This window comes from Loxodonta africana, chromosome 3 (genome assembly GCF_030014295.1).
Source record: "Loxodonta africana isolate mLoxAfr1 chromosome 3, mLoxAfr1.hap2, whole genome shotgun sequence".
Taxonomy (NCBI): domain Eukaryota; kingdom Metazoa; phylum Chordata; class Mammalia; order Proboscidea; family Elephantidae; genus Loxodonta; species Loxodonta africana.
Window position 1 is genome coordinate 26164895 of NC_087344.1, and position 20924 is coordinate 26185818.

At 42.5% G+C, this 20924-nt stretch overlaps 1 protein-coding gene across 4 annotated transcripts in view; it reads left to right on the top strand.

Annotated features, from left to right (window-relative positions):
* The window catches only part of LOC100660876 (zinc finger protein 345-like), a 40161-nt gene extending 21036 nt beyond the window's left edge, over nucleotides 1–19125 (top strand). The window contains exons 3-6 of one of the 4 annotated variants that reach the window (XR_010321235.1): nucleotides 4659–4785; nucleotides 5718–5880; nucleotides 6209–10889; nucleotides 18445–18821. Coding sequence is in view for 3 of the 4 variants with exons in the window: in XM_064280735.1 (XP_064136805.1) it covers nucleotides 4659–4785; nucleotides 5718–5880; nucleotides 6209–8111 (2193 nt within the window). In the remaining variant the exon portion in view is untranslated. Of the gene's footprint in view, nucleotides 1–4658; nucleotides 4786–5717; nucleotides 5881–6208 lie in introns of all 4 variants that reach the window. The other 3 variants (XM_064280736.1, XM_064280737.1, XM_064280735.1) reach the window with 3 other exon arrangements.
* Nucleotides 19126–20924: the final 1799 nt, after the last annotated feature.

A 20924-nucleotide genomic window follows, 5' to 3' on the forward strand; every position in this document is an offset into this window, starting at 1 on the left:
ATTGAACTTTAAGTGAACGTTTACAAATCAAGTCAGTCTGTCACATACAAGCTTATATACACCTTACTCCATTTTTTTTTTTCCATACTCCCACTTACTCTCCCCCAATGAGTCAGCCCTTCCAGTCTATCCTTTCGGGACAATTTTGCCAGTTTCTAACCTTCTCTACCCTCCAGACAGGAGATGCCAACACAGTTTCAAGTGTCCACCTGATACAAGTAGCTCACTCTTCATCAGCATCTCTTCCCAACCCATTGTCCAATCCCTTCCATGTCAGATGAGTTGTCTTCGGGAATGGATCCTGTCCTGGGCCAAGAGAAGGTTTGGGGACCATGACTGCCGGGATTCCTCTAGTCTCAGTCAGACCATTAAGTCTGGTCTTTTTATGAGAATTTGGGGTCTGCATCCCACTGATCTCCTGCTCCCTCAGGGGTTCTCTGTTGTGCTCCCTGTCAGGGGAGTCGTCGGTTGTGGCCGGGCACCGTCTAGTTCTTCTGGTCTCAGGATGATGTAAGACTCTGGTTCATGTGGCCCATTCTGTCTCTTGGGCTCATAGTTGTTGTGTGACCTTGGTGTTCTTGTTCTTCATTCTCCTTTGATCCAGGTGGGTGAAGACCCATTGATGCATCTAGATGGCCGCTTGTTAGCCTTTAAGACCCCAGATGCCACATTTCAAAGTGGGATGCAGAATGTTTTCATAATAGTATTATTTTGCCAATTGACTTAGAAGTTCCCTTAAGCCATAGTCCCCAAACCACCGCCCTTGCTCCGCTGACCTTTGAAGCATTCAGTTTATTCCAGAAACTTCTTTGCTTTTGGTCCAGTCCATTTGAGCTGACCTTCCATGTATTGAGTATTGTCCTTCCCTTCACCTAAAATAGTTCTTATCTACCAACTAATCAGTAAATAACCCTCTCCCACCCTCCTTCCCTCCCCGCCTCGTAACCACAAAAGAATGTGTTCCTCTCAGTTTATACTGTTTCTCAAGATCTTATAATAGTGGTCTTATACAATATTTGTCCTTTTGCCTCTGACTCATTTCACTCAGTGTAATGCCTTCCAGGTTCCTCCATGTTATGAAATGTTTCACAGATTCGTCACTGTTCTTTATCCATGCGCAGTATTCCACTGTGTGACTATACCACAATTTATTCAGCCATTCATCTGTTGATGGACACCTTGGTTGCTTCCAGCTTTTTGCTATTGTAAACAGTGCTGCAATAAACATGGGTGTGCATATATCTGTTTGTGTGAAGGCTCTTATTTCTCTAAGGTATATTCCAAGGAGTGGGATTTCTGGGTTGTATGGTAGTTCTATTTCTAGCTTTTTAAGGAAACGCCAGATCGATTTCCAAAGTGGTTTTACCATTTGACATTCCCACCAGCAGTGTATAACAGTTCCAATCTCTCCACAGCCTCTCCAACATTTATTATTTTGTGTTTTTTGGATTAATGCCAGCCTTGTTGGAGTGAGATGGAATCTCATTGTAGTTTTAATGTGCATTTCTCTAATGGCTAATGATCGAGAGCATTTTCTCATGTATCTGTTAGCCGCCTGAATATCTTCTTTAGTGAAGTCTGTGTTCATATCCTTTGCCCAATTTTTAAATGGGCTGTTTGTCTTTTTGTGGTTGAGTTTTAACAGAATTACATAGATTTTAGAGATCAGGCACTGGTCAGAGATGTCATAGCTGAAAATTTTTTCCCAATCTGTAGGTGGTCTTTTTACTCTTGGTAAAGTCTTTAGATGAGCATAGGTGTTTGATTTTTAGGAGCTCCCAGTTTTCTGGTTTCTCTTTGTCATTTTTAATAATGTTTTGTATTCTGTTTATGCCTTGTATTAGGGCTCCTAACATCCCTGTTTTTTCTTCCGTGATCTTTATCATTCCTATTACTTTTTTTATACTATTAATTTATGCTGCTTTAATTTTTCCAGTTTCCCAAATGTATATGTTTAGCCTATTGCTAATGCCCTTTTCTTTATGAGGTATAAACAATGTATGTTCTCTTTCCTGGGCATGAGGGTCATTGGAGCCCTTTGACTCCTGTGTGCGTCTGTTTTGGGACTTGTTGAAGTCAATGAGTATCTGAAATCTCTATGATTGCAAAGTCATCACAGTCTGCTTCAAAGGTTTTAGAATTGAAAGTGCAAATTTTTTTTTTTCTTACCGAGCTAGGATTCACTCACTTGTGTTTTCTAAAATGATTATTTTGCTTCTCCCTGCACTAACTCAATAAAATGTTTGTCTTACTGCTTATCCCTTTACTGTGATAACATTTTTTGTAAAACTTATCACCACTTAACATTTTATTTATTGTCCATACCCTAAGAACTTATGATCCATGTGCATGTAGGTATTTCTGTTTTGTTCATTTTTAATTTTATTTGCCGGCCTGAACTAAGGTCTGTGTCAGTATTATCCAAATCAGTTTTATTAAATAAAGGAGCTACAGATAAGGGCTTAAAGGAAAGCAGTCTTGAGACATAGGGCTTTCTTAACTAAATAGGCTATTTCCTTTGTCTTCTCTTCCTCATACTGAGCAGGGCTCTAGGTCATCCATGATGTTATTGGAGAATAACAGAGTGAATAGCAAAAAAACTGTATGCATATGAACAAAAACACAGTTGTTAGGAATTTAGGCTTTAAAGGCAAATTGACCTGCATTCTGGCTCAACAACATTGAGCAAGTGGTTAATTTGTTGAAAAATAAGTGACAGACGTAAAAATTCATAATTTTGAAAAATAATGTTCTGTTTTCTGTAAGTGGTCCTATTACCTCCTGATTACCTGTGTACATATATGTATATGTGTGTGTGTGTGTATATATATATATATGTTGCTATCAAGTTGATTCTTACTCATAGCAACTGTTTTAGTCAGCTAGTGCTGCTATAACCGAAATACCACAAGCGGGTGGCTTTAATAAAGAGAAATTTAGTTCTCCATAGTAAAGTAGGCTGAAAGTCCAAATTCAGGGCATCATCTTCAGGGACAGGCTTTCTCTCTCTGTTGGCCTTCTCATCAGTCTTCCCCCGGACTAGGAGCTTCTCCATGCAGGGACTCTGGGTTCAAAGGACATGCTCTGCTCCTGGCACTGCTTTCTTGGTGGTATGCAGTCCTCCCCTGCTGGCTTCTCTTTTTATCTCTTGAGAGGTAAAAAGTGGTGCAGGCCACACCCCAGGGAAGCTCCCTGTACACTGGATCAGGGACGTGACCTAGGTAAGGGTGTTATAATCCTACCGTAATCCTCTTTAAGATAAGCTTTCAATCACAAAATGGAGGACAACTGCACACTATTGGGAATCATGGCCTAACCAATTTGACACGTATTTTGGTGGGATACAATTCAATTTGTGACAGCAACCCTATAGGACAGGGTAGAACTGCCACATAGGGTTTCTAAGAAGCAGCTGCCAGATTCAAACTGCGGACCCTTTTGGTTAGTGGCTGAACTCTTAACTACTGGGCCACCAGTGCTCTCATTACCTGGGTGCTTAAAGAAAATAAGACCAGTTAAGAGCAGTGGTTGCCAGTTCATTTGTGTGGTCCCCTGGGCCTTCCATGGCTGGTGCTATGGATTGAGTTGTGTCCCCCCAAAATATGTGTCAACTTGCTTAGGCTATGATTTCCAGTATTGCGGTTTTTTTTCCATTTTGTGATTGATGTGATTTTCCTATATGTTGTAAACCCAATCTCTGACTGTGGTTAATGAGGCAAGACTGGGTTATGTTAAAGAGGATTAGGGTGGGATGTAACACCCTTACTCAGGTCACATCCCTGATCCAATGAAAAGAGAGTTTCCCTGGGGTGTGGCCTACCTCACCTTTTATCTTACAAGAGATAAAAGGAAAGCGAAGTGAGCAGAGAGTGGGGGAACCTCATACCACCAAGAAAGCAGTGCCTGGAGCAGAGCCTGTCCTTTGGACCCAGGGTTCCTGCTCAGAGAAGCTCCTAGACCACAGGAAGATTGATGACAATGACCTTCCTCCAGAGCTGACAGAGAAAGCTTTCCCAGGGAGTTGGCGCCCTGAATTCAGACTTCTAGCCTACGAGACTATGAGAGGATAAACTTCTGTTTGTTAAAGCCATCCAGTTGTGGTATTGGTGTTATAGCAGCACTAGATAACCAAGACAGCTGGTGAGGGGCAAATGGAAAACCTGCCAGTCCTAGCGTTTCTAAGTTGTTAATATCTCGTCCTACTTTCACCCTGTTCTTCATGTTTCGTAGAGTGTTCTGTTGGGTCTTATGGAAAGAGGTAAACTTGATTTTTTCAGAAGGAAGTGATCTCAGTAAGAAAATGAGACTAATTTGTAGAGCATTTATGTAATTTCTTCCATGTGCTCTATTCTAGACCATAAAGACAGAGAAGAATAAGACTGGAATTGGTCACAGTAAAACTGTGGAGAGATAAATTCATGTGCTGAAAGTATTGTAAACTCTATGAGGCAGGATGCAGTCAGTGAGAAGGAGAATGTAGATAGTGAAGGGAAGAGGCTAATGGCTAAACCCTAGAGTATACCCTGGTACATACAATACAGAACCTTGTTTCAAATTCCTACGAATTCTTGGTTCCTCAGGACTCTCAGTCTCACCCATTCTTTTGCACTTATTGGAGTACCTGGTACTTTTGTGAACCAGAATGTCGGATGTTTTAGGACTCCGTGGTCATTGAGGATGTGGCTGTGGACTTTACCCCAGAAGAGTGGGCTTTGCTGGATGTTGCTCAGAGGAAACTCTACAGAGATGTGATGATGGAAACCTTCAGAAACCTGGCTTCAGTGGGTAAGGATGGCATCATTTTTGTTATTTACGTCTTGAGCGAACAAATATACTCATTGATCTTGCTCCAGTATTTGGGCTGAGGAATGAGAATACATGTTAATGATGACAAGCATGGTAATTTGCTCTATGGAGTTCACATAGCTTTGCTCCCATATGAACCGAAACCTATGTATTAAAGTGACTTTTTATTTATCTTGTGGTTAAAAAAGCCTTCAGGCTCTTAAAGTGTTTATAAGTATGAGCATTGGCTCTAAGGGTCATTTTGGGGCACAGAGAAATTTGTGGCTTGGGACCTTGTAAATTGTTTTACTGTGTTTACTACAAGTTTAACATGATTATTTTGTTGCAAAGAAACACACCTTTCATCTGTGGACACTCTGAAGACTAAAGTGTCAGGAAAATGTTCATTGCTCTTCCTGTCTTCCCTCATGATGTGCCTTTCTCCATGAGTACTGTGTCAGCTAAATGCATTTGTTCTCCTGGAGAAGCAAGAGAAAGATCTGAGCAGGGTGGCATCTTCAGAGCCACTGTGAGGGGTGGGGAGCACCAGGAACGGAAGAATCCTTTAAAGGACCAGTCCTACATAGAGGGAATTAGATTAGAATAAATAAATTAGAAAAAGTCTCTTTTGGGTTGAGGAGACTGAACTTCCCTGACAGTTGAGCTTCATGTGTTTATGGAGAAAGACCTTCTCTTTTCATCTTATTTGTACATTGTTTATTTCCATGTTGTATGTACATTTTGTTTAATATCTTTCTACTTTACTCTCCTAATTGTACCTCATGTATATCACTGTCATTCTCAGTCTTCAAATAGCAAATTCCTTTTTGACCATCAAACAGCCAAATTCCTCAAAGTTTTTTTTTTTGTTCACAGCTGATTTTTTTCCTCCTAATAATTCCTTTGTTTTATATTGTAAACCTCATCTTCAGTCATTGGTTCAGGTTCTCAAAACCTTATTGATGGAGAAAAATTACCGAGTAAACATCTAATGGTGCAATTGAGGACAAATGACTCCTGGCCCTCCATGCTGGGAGAAATCTGTGAATTGCTTGGCTTTGAAGATCAACATAAAATCCTGGGGAGACATGTGAGGTGAGTATTGCCTCAGGAGAAAGCCTTAAGGTATCGTAACATTAAAAGAAATACACACACACACACTAGCTCTAAAAGTATGTGTTTACATAATTTTCACAATACAATATTTTCATTAATGTGAGCCAGAGATTGAATATTCGAAATATATTTTACTAGTAGAAGCCCCATATTTTATAAAAGTGGTGACAATAATGGTGGTGTCTTTGCCAGATGTTTTAACCAATGAAACATGAAACACCCAGGGGAAAAACACACATGTTCACTATGTTTGGTACTGGTGAAATTGGAACAAGTTTTATCCTAACAGCATCTTATTTTTTCACAGAAGGCATATGATACAGAACCTTTGTGAAAATAAGGAAGACAATAAAGGTGGAAAACCCTTCAGCCAGATTCCAAACCTTACTGTGTTCAAAAGAACTACTGGGGTAAATCCTGAATACCGTGAATGTGGAAAATTCTTCATAGATCACTCATCACTTAAGCGTCATATCAGATGTCAAACTGAATGCAATACTTATCAACGTAATGAACATGAAGAAGTCTCTCTTTCTTACCTAAGTACTCCTATGAGAACTCTTACTGAAGATAAGCCCTATAAATGTAAGATATGTGGGAAAGGCTGCATTTGTATCTCAACTCTTAAAAATTATGTGACAACGCTCAATGAAGAGAAACTCTGTGAATGTAATGGATGTGGAGAAGATTTCTGTAGCTCCTCATCCTTTTGGACACATATGAGAGGTCACAAGCATGAACATAAAGGATACTGGAAAACCTATTCCACATCACTCACTTCACACAAAAAATTTCATAGTGGAGATAAGCCTTATAAATGTAAAGAATGTGGGAAAGCCTTTAGTCGTTCCTCATCCCTCATTACACATCTAAGAACTCACAGAGAGAAGCCTGATGAACGTAAGGAATGTGGGAAAGCTTTTGGTCGTTCCACACACCACACCACACTTAGAACTCACAGTAAGGAGAGGCCTTATGAATGTAAGAAATGTGGGAAAGCCTTTAGTGATGCCTCCTCTTTCACTAAACATAAAAGAACTCACAGTGAAGAGAGGCCTTACGAATGTAAGGAATGTGGGAAAGCCTTTAGTGATACCTCCTCTTTTGCTAAACATAAAAGAACTCACCATGAAAAGAGGCCTTATGAATGTAAAGAGTGTGGGAAAGCCTTTAGTTGTTCCTCAAACCTCATTACACATAGAAGAATTCACAGTAGAGAGAGGCCTTATGTATGTAAAGACTGTGGAAAAGCTTTTAGTTGTTCCTCGGGACTCAGTGCACATAGAAGAATTCATAGTGACGAGAAGCCTTATGCATGTAAGGAATGTGGGAAAGCTTTTCGTTGTTCCTCACACCTCACTTCACATTTAAGAACTCATAGTGAAGAGAGGCCTTATGAATGTAAGGAATGTTGGAAAGCCTTTAAAGACTCCTCTTCTCTCACTATACATGTAAGGATTCACAGTGGAGAGAAGCCTTATGAATGTAAGGAATGTGGGAAAGCCTTTAGTGCCTCCTCTGCTCTCACTAAACATACAAGAATTCACAGTGGAGAGAGGCCTTTTGAATGCAAGGAATGTGGGAAAGCTTTTAGGGTTTCCTCCTCTCTCATTAAACACATAGGAATTCACAATGAAGAGAGGCCTTACAAATGTAAGGAATGTGGGAAAGCCTTTAGTGACTCTTCATCTCTCACTAAACATGCTGGAACTCACAGTGGAGAGAGGCCTTTTGAATGTAAAGAATGTGAGAAAGCCTTTAAAGACTCCTCCTCTCTCATTAAACATATAAGAATTCACAGTGGGGAGAGGCCTTATGAATGTAAGGAATGTAGGAGAGCCTTTAGAGACTCCTCCTCTCTTATTAAACATGTAAGAATTCACAGTGGAGAGAGGCCTTATGAATGCAAAGAATGTGGAAGAGCCTTTAGGGAGTCGTCCTCTCTCATTAAGCATATAAGAACTCACAGTGGAGAGAAGCCTTATGAATGTAAGAAATGTGGGAAAGCCTTTAATGACTCCTCCGGTTTAACTAAACATACAAGAATTCACAGTGGAGAGAGGCCTTATGAATGTAAAGAATGTGGGAAAGCTTTCAGGTGTTCTTCAGCCCTCACTACACATAGAAGAACTCATAGAGGAAAGAATCCTGTGAATGTAAGGAATGTGGGAAAACCTTTAGTTGTTCCTCTCACCTCACTACACATATGACTCACAGAAGAGAGAGGATTTATGAATATAATTAATGTGGAAAAGCCTTTATTCATTCCTGCATCCTTATTGAATGTTGATAACCTCACAGTGGTGAGAGACCTCATAAACATAAGAAAAGGGAGAAAGCTATTATTACTCATAACTCTTAAAGAACACAAAACAAGGTACAGTGGAGAGAAACCTTAAGAATTTAAGGAATGTGGAAGCCTTTAGTTATTTCTTCCCCCTCTGAGGACATACTGTGGAGAGAATTCTCAAGAATATAATGAATGTACAGAAGTTTTCAAATGTCCCTCATTCTTTAGAACACACACACCTTAGCAGATATACTAGAGAAAAGCAATATATGTCTAAGTAACGTTGCATAGCTTTCATCTCTTTTCACAAACCGGAAAGGATACAAGGCAGAAAAACCATGTAAGTGTAAGGATTGTGGGGAATTTTTTGTTTTTTTCTCCATGCTTTCAAAGACATTCTAATTCATGTATATGGAAAAGTCTTCCCTAATTAACCCAATTGAACATGTGAGAAAGTTTTCTGGAGAGATGACATGTAAAAGTAAGGTAACTGGGAATATCTACACCTCTTTTTCCATTCTTGGACAACGTGTGAGATATTATACTTTGGATTGATGATTTGAATGTAAAAGATGATGGAAGCCTTTAGTGTTCCTTTTCACCCAGGACACCAATGAGACCACACACACTGGAGAGACCCCGTGACTGTAAACTTTGTAAGAAAGCCTTCAGTCACATTATTTTCCTTATAGTGCACAAGGAAATTTATACCAGGGAAAGAACCTTATCAGAGTTGCAAATTATGAACATAATTTACTATTTTCATTTTTTGATGTAAACATTATGGTGACAAACATCACTGTAAGTACACTCAGCTGCTAACTGAAAGGTTGGAATTTTCAACCCACGCAGTAGCTCCGCAGGAGAAAGACCTGGCAGTCTACTTCTGGAAGGATTACAGCCTAGGAAACCCTTGGTACAATTCTGTCACATAGGGTGGCAGTGAGTCAAAAATGGACTGGATAGCACCTCATAACAATAGTCCTTTCAGTTCTAGGACATGAATTTTGGTTCGTAGTGTTTGCATTTTGATTCATTTATACAGAAATACTCAAGGCTATGGTGTGCCCCTACAGAGCCCCAACCTGCCCTAGGTATACTGGAGCTTTTGTCCTGCACAGACCCAAAGCCTATGCTCAGAGATGGAGTCCTGGTTTTGGTATTTCTAACAGTCTAAGAGTGTGTGCTGGGCCACAAACTGAGGCTGCATTTGCTGGGATGGGAAGGAATAGTGTCTGCTGCAACACCTGGTGTGCACACCCACTGCAGGGCCTGGAGAAGAAGGGAGCCCAACTAGGGTTCTTGTATTAGTGAGGCCAAGGCAAGGACTGTTGGGACTGGAAGTTTATCCGTGCCATTCTACCAATGCTGAAGTGGAAGCTGACTCACTGACTCTTTATGTGTGGAGCTTGGAAATGGTGGCCGTAGGTTGTAGAAGCCTTCAGATTAGACCTTTCTTGACCCAACACTTCCCCTTGTAGAATCATCCTCTGAATATCCCTGGCTCCCATGATGGTGCCTTTTGATAGTTGTGATGATAGTCAAAACCATGGAAGTGTCCACAAGGAAGGGAGTTAAATTAATGCCTGGCCATACATCAGAATATTCTACAGCCACTATTGGGTCGCTGTGAATTGAAATTGACTCAGCGGCAATGGGTCTTTTTGTTTAAATGAGTTTTCAATATTTAACAACAGGAATACACTTTTGGAATATGAATTGGTAAATGCATTAAGTATTATAATAATTCACACAGTGAAACTACAGAGTAGTACCTTTCTTCCCTCCACAAACCTCCTTTGTGTTGCCCCTTTTTAGTCAAACCTCCCCTAAATCTGAATCCCTGGCAACTGTCCCTGTTCATATTGTGTACTACGTAACTTTTTGATTTTGGCTCCTCTCACTTAGCATGATACACTTGAGAGAAATCCATGTTGACGCACATATCGATAGTTTGTATATTGCTGTACAGTATTACATTGTGTACTGACCATTTGGAGGGCAGTTGTATTTCCAGTTGTTATGAATAAAGCTGATGTAAATATTCTTTTGCAGGTTTTATGTGAACATAAAGTTTTTGTTTTTTTCACATATATCCCTAGGAGTGATACTACTATTATATGGTAGGTGTATTTTTAGGCAAGGATTCTGATAGTTCTCAAAAATGTTTGCTCAAGGGATACTTAACGTGTCAAAGCAAGAAACATTTATGGGATAAACGGGCAAATTCTTACTTCATGTTACTTTTATATTTGTATGTCTTTTCTCTTTAAAAACCTTGATTCCCAGTAACAATGTGTTACTTGTTTTACTCTGTGCAGTATATGTAGTAGTTTCAAAATCATAATACTAATAGTAGAGTCCTATCATTTAATGTCCATGATACATTCTGTGAAATAGGAAGTTAATTGTGATTTGGACATGTGGGCATGCCTAAATTACTAGCAGTAGCATTCACTTATTTTTCACTTTTGTGTTGTTTAATAACCTTTTGTTTTACTGAAGTCGATACTTCTCCTTTGCTTCTTGCTGCTGCTGTCGCTAGCACAGATTTTGCTGCGTTTGGGAGCCATTACGCACTTCATGGTAATTTAGAAAGGAAATTAGAGAATGCCACAACACTCAAGAAATGTGAGATCCATGAGATTGGATACTGCTGCCTGCATATTGAAGCATACACTGTTAAACAGTAAACTTTGTAAGTAGAGAAATTTCACATTAAAATAATGATAGAAAGTACGGTATGGTATATATATATAACCTAGTAACAGATGTTTATTATGACTATCAAGACCTCTCTATTACAGGTTATGGATGTACTGTACCATTAATACGCCTGTCAGGGCAGTCATTTTGTATACAGGAGACATGAGAAACACGTGTCGTGTGTGGGAAGCTGTTGTATTTGCCATGTCCAGTTATGTCTGCTACATTCTGTTCTCTGATCAGGATTTCTGAACTCTGTTACAACCTATGGGACCATGGACTTATACATGGTTGGACATGGCTTGAATGGACATTATGCAGCACATGACTGTAGTACCATCCAAAAACTTAGTTAAGTACTCAGGGTGGGGGTGTTTTTTTTTTTGCATTTCTTTTTGTATTTATTGTTATATATCTTTATTAGGGATATGAACTTAAGTAACATTTACTTGAACTTAAACTCTGCATGGTTACATGATCAGTTTGATGTTGTTAGTTGCTGTTTATGGCGATCTCTGTATAACAGTATGAAACGTTGCTTGGTCTTGCTCCATCTTCGTGATTATTGGTATGTTTAAGTAATGCCTTCCAAGCTCTGGGGCACATCATCCAGTACTATAGCAGACAGTATTCTGTTGTGATCCATAAAGTTTTCATTGACTGATTCTTAAAAGTAGATCACCTGGTCTTTCTTCCTAATCTGTCTTAATCTGAGTGCTCCACTGATACCTGTCTACCATTGTTGACCTGCTGGTATTTGAAATAACACCAGTGGCATAGCTTCCAGCCTCGTAGTAACACAAAAGTCAGCACGGTGCAACAATTTAACAGACAGGTAGTGGCAGTATGATATATTATTAGGTTTATTTCTTTGTGTTCGTGTTTAATTTTAAGGTTTCCATTCATTTTTAATTAACATACTTTACATACAGACAGTCTACATGTTGTGAACGAGATCTGTTCCTAGGTCTGTCTTTAAGTCATATTTGCAGGTAAGTCAGAGCAGGTACCTACAGTTATTTAGTATCAGTCAATGTTTGTCTTGGTATATAATATATATAATATGTATTTTACTTTTCTAGCATACCTTTCTAAGCACTTAAGAAACACTTCCAAATTCACTAAAACATCTTAAACTTAATCATATAGTAATAATAAAAGTAACTCCATATGGTACTGTACAGAAGAGAGCGTATGTGTGTGGGTATACAGCACTGTAAAAAATACTCAGTTCTTAAAACACTTCGTATAGAAAAGGAAAAAAGATTGAAGGTTAACAGTTTACTCTCATTTCATCGATGTCTTGCATACCCGGAGCGACATTTGTGAGGTAATATTATAACATTAATAATTGGGTGATACAGAAGATGGCGAGATGGCTCCCGTTACAGATGATGGGCCTGGTGTTGAAGAGGATGGGCCTGGTGCTGGAGAGTCGGGGTTTGATTCTGCTGCTGGAGAGGCGGAGTTTACTGCTGGAGTAAATATCTTGAAGTAGGCTCAAGGGAGGTTTCTGCAGAGCTTTTCTTTTTCTCATCATAAATGGCCTTATAGCAGCTGAGGCCGGCAGTAACTGGTCAACTTTGGTGAACCTCTCTCTATTAGGATCTTGCTACTCTAACTTTGCCATCCCTGCTTCAACGAGATGAAAGGCTTCAGCTAACTTTTATCAAAACCTTTTTTGGTTCTAGAGTTTTTAGATCCCAGTCTTCTTCCTCAAATACTATCACCTGCTGCTCCACTTCCCATAAGGTCTTCACTGGGTAGTTCTTTGGCATGGTGTCCAGTAACTATAATGTCATTTTTACCAATATCTAACTGCAGATGATTACCAATATCAAGCACAGCTTGCCTGGCTTCAGCAATGTCATCAGCTGTAAATTCTTGAAAAGTCTGTTTTGCATCAGGGTGACAATTTGTTCTACACTCCATATATGACTGCTTCTTTTCATGCCATTTTGATGGCATCACAAATGCAATTCTTTGAGAACTCCCTAAAGTTTATCACACATCCTGGGTGGCCCTGACTGCTGTGAGAAGGTCTGCCATAAATAATAGGCCTTAAAGAAGGCTACGACTTTTTAATCCATTGGCTGAAGTAGTGATGTATTGTTGGGGGGTAAAATACGACCTTTACATTGGGGTGAAGGTCATCTAAAGTGCTCTTATGTTCAGCTGCATTGTCAAGCACAAGGGGAATCTCGAATTTTCTTGGCCAAGCTATAATGTTCAGTGGCAGGGACAAAATGGTTCAAGAACCAGCCTTCAAAGATGGCAGTTGTAACCCAAGCCTTTTCATTTGCCTTCCACTTAACAGGAAGATGTGCCTTAGTGATGTGGCGAAGTGTCCTCAGATTTAGGGAATGGTATACAAGCAAAGGCTTGAGCTTGAAATTCCGAGATGTTACCCCCAAGCAATAACGTTAGCCTGCCCTTCAGTGGCTTATGCCCTGGTGCACTTTTTTCCTCAACATTTTAGGAAAACCACTCATAGAACTTACATCAGCACTTGCTGCGTCACCTTGCACTTTATTATGTCAATTTGCCCTCACTTTAAAACAATTGAACCAATTCCCATTCACGACAAATTCTTCAACCCCATCATCTTCACTTGCTGTATATGTTGTTGTTAGGTGCCACTGAGTCAGTTCTGACTCAGCAATCCTGCGTACAGCAGACCGAAACACAGCCCTCGTGGTGGTGGTTACGCTTGAGCACATTGTTGTAGTCACTGTGTCAGTCCATCTCGTTGGGGGTCTTCTTTTTTGCTGGCCCTCTCCTTTAACAAGCATGACGTCTTTCTCCAGAACTGGTCCCTCCTCACAACATGCCCAAAGTATGGTGAGACGAAGTCTTGCCATTCTCGCTTCTAAGGAGCAGTACTTGTTCCAAGACAGATTTGTTGCTTCTTTTGGGGTATAGAAAATTGACTGTGTTGTGAGAAACCCTGGTGGCATAGTGGTTAAGTGCTACAGCTGCTAACCAAAGGACTGGCAGTTCGAATCCACCAGGCACTCCTTAGAAACTCTATCAGGCAGTTCCTACTCTGTACCTGTTATAGGGTTGCTATCAGTCAGAATCGACTCGATGGCTCTGGGTTTGGTTTAGTTTTTTTGTGTGTGTGTGAGATAATGGATGCTTTAGTAATGTAGCGGCGTTGAGGCTGGAGAGATGATGTTGGGCTGGAAGATATTAAAGCACAATCACCTTGACTAGGTAATTTTATTGGCCTTGGGGATAAGAAAGAGAATTAAGGTTGAACTCATAATGTGTGTCTTCATCAACTGAGCACAGGGTATCATTCATCTGGGATGGGGAATACAGAAACAAGTGTGGATGATGATGCTTATTTTGCTGTCAACATCCCCCTTTTTTTGCTGCCACTACTAACTGGAAACCTAAACACAGACCTAAAGTTGTAAGCTCCATAGCTTGGCAGCTCAAAGTGTGGCCCATGGGCCAATAGGCTCAGCATCACCCAAGAGCCTCTTAAGAATTCAGAATCCCAGGCTCCTCTTAGACTTCCTGAATCAAAACCCACATTGTAACCAGTTTCCTGGGAGTTTCAGATGCATGTGTTGGAGGAGTGCTGGCTCTGATCCTTCCGCTTCCCTGGGTGTTTGTTGGTGAGAACAGAAGCTCTGCCTTCAGGAAGGGAAGGTGGTGGTGCCAGGCTTGGATTACCTAGACCAGAGTGATGTCTCTAGGAGGCACAAGTGAGTTTCTTTCCAGTCTGGGAGTGGTGAGCTGCAGGTGAAGGACACGGGGTTGTATCTGCAGTTTCTGCAGCTTCAGTAGTTGAATTGTCATCGCTGCTCATCAAATACTTTGTTCTAATGTTACTGTAGTCTTTGAACAATTTAGTTCATGAAGATCAGGTGGACCTAAACAGCTAGGAATTTTGTTGCTCATTAAGTTTCTGTGGTTTAAGTTTGGGCCCAACATTTGAATCCATAGGAAGTCTTTATCTTAGAAGGGCATTTTGTTCTTAATTTTAACCTCCACTCTACAGAATGCCCCAAGCGCATTGCCAGGGCTCCTGAGCTGAAGCTTCTCCTCCTCCACAGGGAATGAGACACAACTTTGGTTCATTGCGACCCTGTTGTCTTCACTCAGAGATAGATTCCACCTGAACACACCCAGCCTCACATCTTCATGGCTCCCGTTTTATCCCCTGAGGGGAGACCCAAAAAACAGGGCAATCATTGCAGGTGGGAGAGACAAAGAAAAATTTACTGGTTGTGTTTTTACTTCAGATCTCTTGGGGCATCTCCCACTTCTACATGTGGCCACCCCACCACCACCACTACCCCCATCTGCTGCTGAGTCAACCCCAACTCATAGTGACCCGTGTGTCGGAGTGGAACTCTGTTCCATAGGGTCTTTAATGGCTGATATTTCAGAAATAGATCACCAAGACTTTCTTCCAAGGTGCCTCTGGGTGGACTCAAAACAACAGCCTTTGCATTAGCAGTCAAGCACATGAACTCTTTTCACCACCCAGGGACTCTGGGTGCCAGTCCGGTATATGTTATTCATGTGTCCAGGTTACAAACTTTGTGGGGTGAAGATTTTTCTTAGCCAATACACATCAAATAAGTTAATACTAAAACCTCCCCAGGAATTATACTGCAGAAGGCCCTTCCTTACATTTAATTTGGAAATCAAAGTATCATCGGATGGTGACTTAATTGGTGCCACCAAGAAGAGTAATAATAGAGGAAATGGCTGTGCAGTTCTCAGTCTCTTCATCTGAGGAGTCAGAATGCTCCTGTTACTCAGTGAGGTATTTATCCCTGGTCAGGGCTTACTGCTGATTTATTCAGAACACCTGACCACCTGGGCCGTGATACAGTGTCCCTGCTCCCCGCTCTTCAGCAGTGTGGCTTTTACTCTGTGATGCCTTTTAGCCGATACTAAAAAAGATTTTAAGAACCTTGAAATTCATTATTGGATTCCTTGAACGGAATTGGCAGAAACCTTGCTCATTTTATCACACAGTGTGACCTCATGAGAATCAGGGACATCAATGTCTTTTTTCCCTTAGTATCAGGAAGGGTCATGCTTCTTTTATGCAATTGTTTGTTTTAATGTTAGGAATACTGTGTGTCTTGAGCTCAATCATTGCATCAGAGGTTGCTTACTCAAAATATATATTCTCTTATTAATCAAACGTCAGTTTTATTTGGTTATATGCCCAGCTAAAATCCCATTTTTCCAACTTCTCTTGAAATTATCTTCAGTGAGATATAAGGGAAGTTATTGGATGGGAATAATGGAATGCTCTTGAGAAACCATTTCCATCTTCTGGCCTGCAGTTTGCACATTGCAACTGGAATCTAGAAGCTGTCATGTCTTGGAAAACCAAATATAGTGTGACAGCCGGAATAACCCTTTTCCCTAATGTTATCATGAGGCCCTTTCTTTTATGCCAGAGAAAATAAAGCTGTAATTGTTCAGAGGAGCCCTGGTGACGCAGTAGTTAAGACCTCTGCTGCTAACCAAGAGGCCGGCAGCCCAAATCCGCCAGCTGCTCCTTGGAAACCCTATGTGGCAGTTCTACTCTGTCCTGTAGGGTTGCTATGAGTTGGAATGGACTTGATGGTAACAGGTTTCGTTTGGTTTTTTGGTATCTTGTTTACCTATGCCATTCCTCACTTCATTTTGTATCTAAAATTTTTTTCTGCCAGAATAATTGTCTTCTCATGTGCATTTAAGTGTTTTGCTTTGCATTGTGTAAGGAGCCCTGGTGGTACAGTGGTTAAGTGCTCAGCTGTTAACAAAAGGCTGACACTTCTAACCCACTCAGCAGCTCCATGGAAGAAAGGCCTGGCAATCTGCTCACATAAGGCTTATAGTCCAGAAAACCCTATGGGGTACTTACACTTTGTCACAGTGGGTCGCTAAGTCAGAATCAACTCAAAAGCACCTAACATCAACAACATGGACTCTGTCGGTTCCTTGAAATACTTTTTGGAATATGTCATGTAAAAATATGAATAAATAAATGGTGTTTTTCAAATGAAACTGGGCACTAGATCCTGGGCCTATGATAGCTGTCCTCCCACGAGCATTCTCTGAGGTCATCGTACTCACTGTTGTGCTGACAAGAGGCAGATCCATCGCATGTAAGGAACATTTCCAGGGCCCATCAGCTCCTGGGTGGAAAAGGCAGAGTCAGAACTCACACCTGCCTGACTCCAAGTCAGGGCCTTTATCTTAGCAGCACTGCCTCCCACAGTCGATGCTTCACAAATAACAGGTGATGCTGAAGCTGAAATAGAGCAGAATCTTGAGAGTCGAGGAGACTTTAGAGTCAATTTCTCTTTCAGAAGGAGAGAGGCCCTGGAATTGTGGTCTAAGGTAGAAGCAAGAAGGAAAGGGGCTGAGAGGGAATGGACTGTGAGAAGCCTCTTCAGACCAGGGACCTGAATGGTATAGGATTTGAATCAATCCCCTTTCACTATCTCATCACCTCTGACTGTTCCCCAGAAGACATGGTCATAAAAAGCTTTTCTTCCTGCACACCCTGTTCTCATAGAACTCGCTGGACTTCTCTGGCATCGCCCAAAGATATTACACAGTGGATGAGCCTCCACGGGCCCCTTCTCCCTTGGGTAATGGAAGCATGTGGGCTGGGGAGGTGGTGTCTGGCACTGGTTGTTGGTAGTGAGTGGACACAGTGAGGAGGATCTCAGCCTGGGCCTTGTATGCTGAAGGTGAGCAGCAAGGAGACATTTACAGTTTCTGCAAATCCAGAGGCTGAGTTTTCAGAGCTCCTCATTAAATGCATTGTTTTATTGTTACTCTACTCTCTAAGCAACTCACTTCCTTGAAGGCCAAGGGACCATAAATAAAAGGAAACTTTTCTCCCAGTTCAGTCCCCGTGGGTTCAGCTGTGGGGCCAGACGCATATTCCCTCCAATGGGTCCATCTCCCTTGGAAAGTGCAGCTAACCCTGTGGATATGACCTCATATAGGCCCCGTCACAGAGACCACCCCATCAGTCCCTAAGCTGCCAGGAGCCACAATGAGTCCCCAGTGCCTGACTCAGATGTGGCAGTGCCCACTTGTCACACCCAACCCAAATAGGATTCTCCCTGAAACTTCATGCTAACTTCTGTTTGCAATGCCGGGGACAGATTCTAGATAAAATGGTTCGTTGGGTCCCTGCAGTTGGTGGAGGAAAAAGGCTCAGTTTTAGCTGTGTAGAAAGCATTTTCCTTGTTCACGTTCTCCCAAATGCAGTTTTGTCATTTGGGGTAAACATTCACTTCTTCACACGATATACTTTGTTTTTCTGACTACAAACCCACGTAGGCCATTCAGAGCATTCCTTCTGTCATGAATTATGTCCCCCAAGAAATGTATCAATTTGGCTGGGCCATGATTCCCAGTATTGTGTGGTTGTCCTTCCTTTTGTGGTGGTGATTTTATGTTAAATAGGATTATGGTGGAATTGTAACATCCTTACTAAGGTCACATCCCTGATGCAACGTAAAGGCGGTTTCCCTGAGGTGTGGACTGCGCCACCTTTTATCTTACAGTAGATGAAAGGGAAGAAAGCAGAGAGTTGAGGACCTCGTACCACCAAGAAAGCAGTGCCAGGAGCGGAACGTGTCCTTTGGACTCGGGGTCCCCATGCAGAGATGCTCCTAGTCCAGGAGAAGACTGATGAGAAGGCTGACAGAGGGAAAGCCTTTCCCTGGAGCAGATGCCCCAAATTTGGACTTTGAGCCTACTTCACTGTGAGGAAATAAATTTCTCTTTGTTAAAGCCATCCACTTGCGGTATTTTTGTTATAGCAGCACTAGATGACTAAGACACCTTCCCATGGGAAAGTCTACTTTGGAAATAAAATTAGCACCTGACAGTGACTCATAGAAGGAGACTACAAACTTTTTGGAAAAGGCTAGATAATAGGCATCACAGGCCATAGGCTTTCTGTGGGAACTACTCAATTCTGCTCTGTAAGCAGTGGTACCATGTACACAAAGGAGCATGGCTGTGTGGATTAGTTTCCTGTGGCTACTGTAACAAATGACCACTACCTGGATGGCTTAAGGAGCCCTGGTGGTGCAGTGGTTACGTGATACGGCTGCTAACCAAAGGCTTGCATTTTGAATCCACCAACCACTCCTTGGAAACGCTACAGGGCAGTTGTACTTTATCCTATAGGGTCGCTATGGGTCAGAATCGACTCTACAGCAGTTGGGTTTTTTTTGTGGGGGTGGCTTCAAACAATAGCAGTTCATTCTCTCACAGGTCTGGAGGCCAGAAGTCCAAAATCAAGGAGTCAGAAGGACCATGCTCCGTCCAAAGGCTCTAGGAGAAGGTTGTCCTTTGTCTCTTCCAGCTTCTGGTGGCTGTCAGTATTCCTGGGCTTGTGGCTGCATCACTCCAGTCTCTGCCTCTGCGGTCCCATGGCTGCCGCCTCTTCTTCCTCAAAATTCCCTCTACCTTGATTTTATAAGGATACAAGTGATTGCATTTAGGGTCCTCTTATTATCCTAAACAATCCCCTCTTCTCAAGACCCTTTTCCCACGTTCAGAAGGTCCAGAGATTAGGACATGAACGTACCTTTTGGGGGGCCACCTTTCAGCCCTCTATGCTGTGTTCTCATAAAACTATTTACAAAGGCAGTAGCCCAGATTGGTCCTGCAGACACTGACCCCTGTCCTAGAAAGTAGGTTCAGACATGGGGAGCAGGAAATCACGGAGGACACAGTAAAATCAAAAAAAAAATTCACACCTGGCGGCTTTTCTCTAATGGGACTCACCTACTAAAGGTTCAGGATGGTTAAGTCACTCAGGTTCCACCCAGTCTCCTCAGCGAAAGATGATGTAACTGTCAGACCCTTCACCACAGCTTTCCCCAACACAGCTGCTGCTGATGCAAATCCACGGTTAAAGTACTTGAAATATTAGCTCAAGGAGAGGGCAGACCAAGAAGGCCCCATCAAAAACTATACTTTTTTAAATTTTTAATAATGACCCAGAATGGCAGCCCAGTGGGGAGGGGCCACACTGCTCTGGGGGCCGAGGTCCCCAACCTAGAAGGCTCCAAATTACAGAAGGTACCTGTGTGTCCTGCTGACTCTGTACCCTCCACTCCAACCCACCTCGGCTGCTTCCGGCAGGCTTCTGCCTAGCGCGCCAGGGTCCTAGCCCCTAGAGTCCCCCTGCTCTGGGCTGGCCTCTGCCCACGTATGTCTTAGGCCCGGGAGTTTTAGACCCTGCGACTTGGACCCGTAAGGCCCTCAGAGCCAGGATCTTTCCTGGCCCTTTGCCTCCAGCCTGTCTCCTCCGCCTCCTGGAAGGTCGGCCCTCACTCATGTGGCCGCACTTCTCAATGACTGGCGACAGGCGGGCTGGGAGGCCATGGGGCCTGTAGGGAGACAGCTCCACCCTCGGGTGTTCACCGTCCAACAATGAATAAGGAACAGATGCCTGGGGCGCCACAGGGAGATAGGGAAGGGGCGCAATCCCTGCCCCAGAAGCCTCTTGGACCCGCGACATGGTCAAAATTAAGCCCCCATTCCTAACCCAGGAGAAACCTGGTAGCCTAGTGGTTAAGTGTTAGGGCTGCTAACCAAAAGGTCGGTACTTCAAATCCGCTCTGCGCTCCTTGGAAACTCTACGGGGCAGTTCTACTCTGTCCTATAGAGTTGGTATGAGTCAGAATTGACTCGATGGCAGTGGGTTTGCTTCGGTTTGGGGTTTCCTAACCCAGGAGTCATTGCTGGGCTTGGGCCACGCTCTGCCGTCCCTGTCGAACCCGACACGCTCTGTGCCTTCACCGATGGTGCTGCACCCCTCGGACACAGAACTCCAAGCCCACCGAGCCTCCACCTCAGTCCCCTAAATGTTCCACCTGAGGGGGGGTCCTGGGGGCTCGTGGGGACCCGGGACCACTGCAGATGCTCAGCCTGACCTGGAGAACACCCAGACCCATGAACAGGGACACCCAAGGGCTCTGCCCCATCCAGGCCCATGCCCTTTCAGACTCACCTATCAGAAACAGAC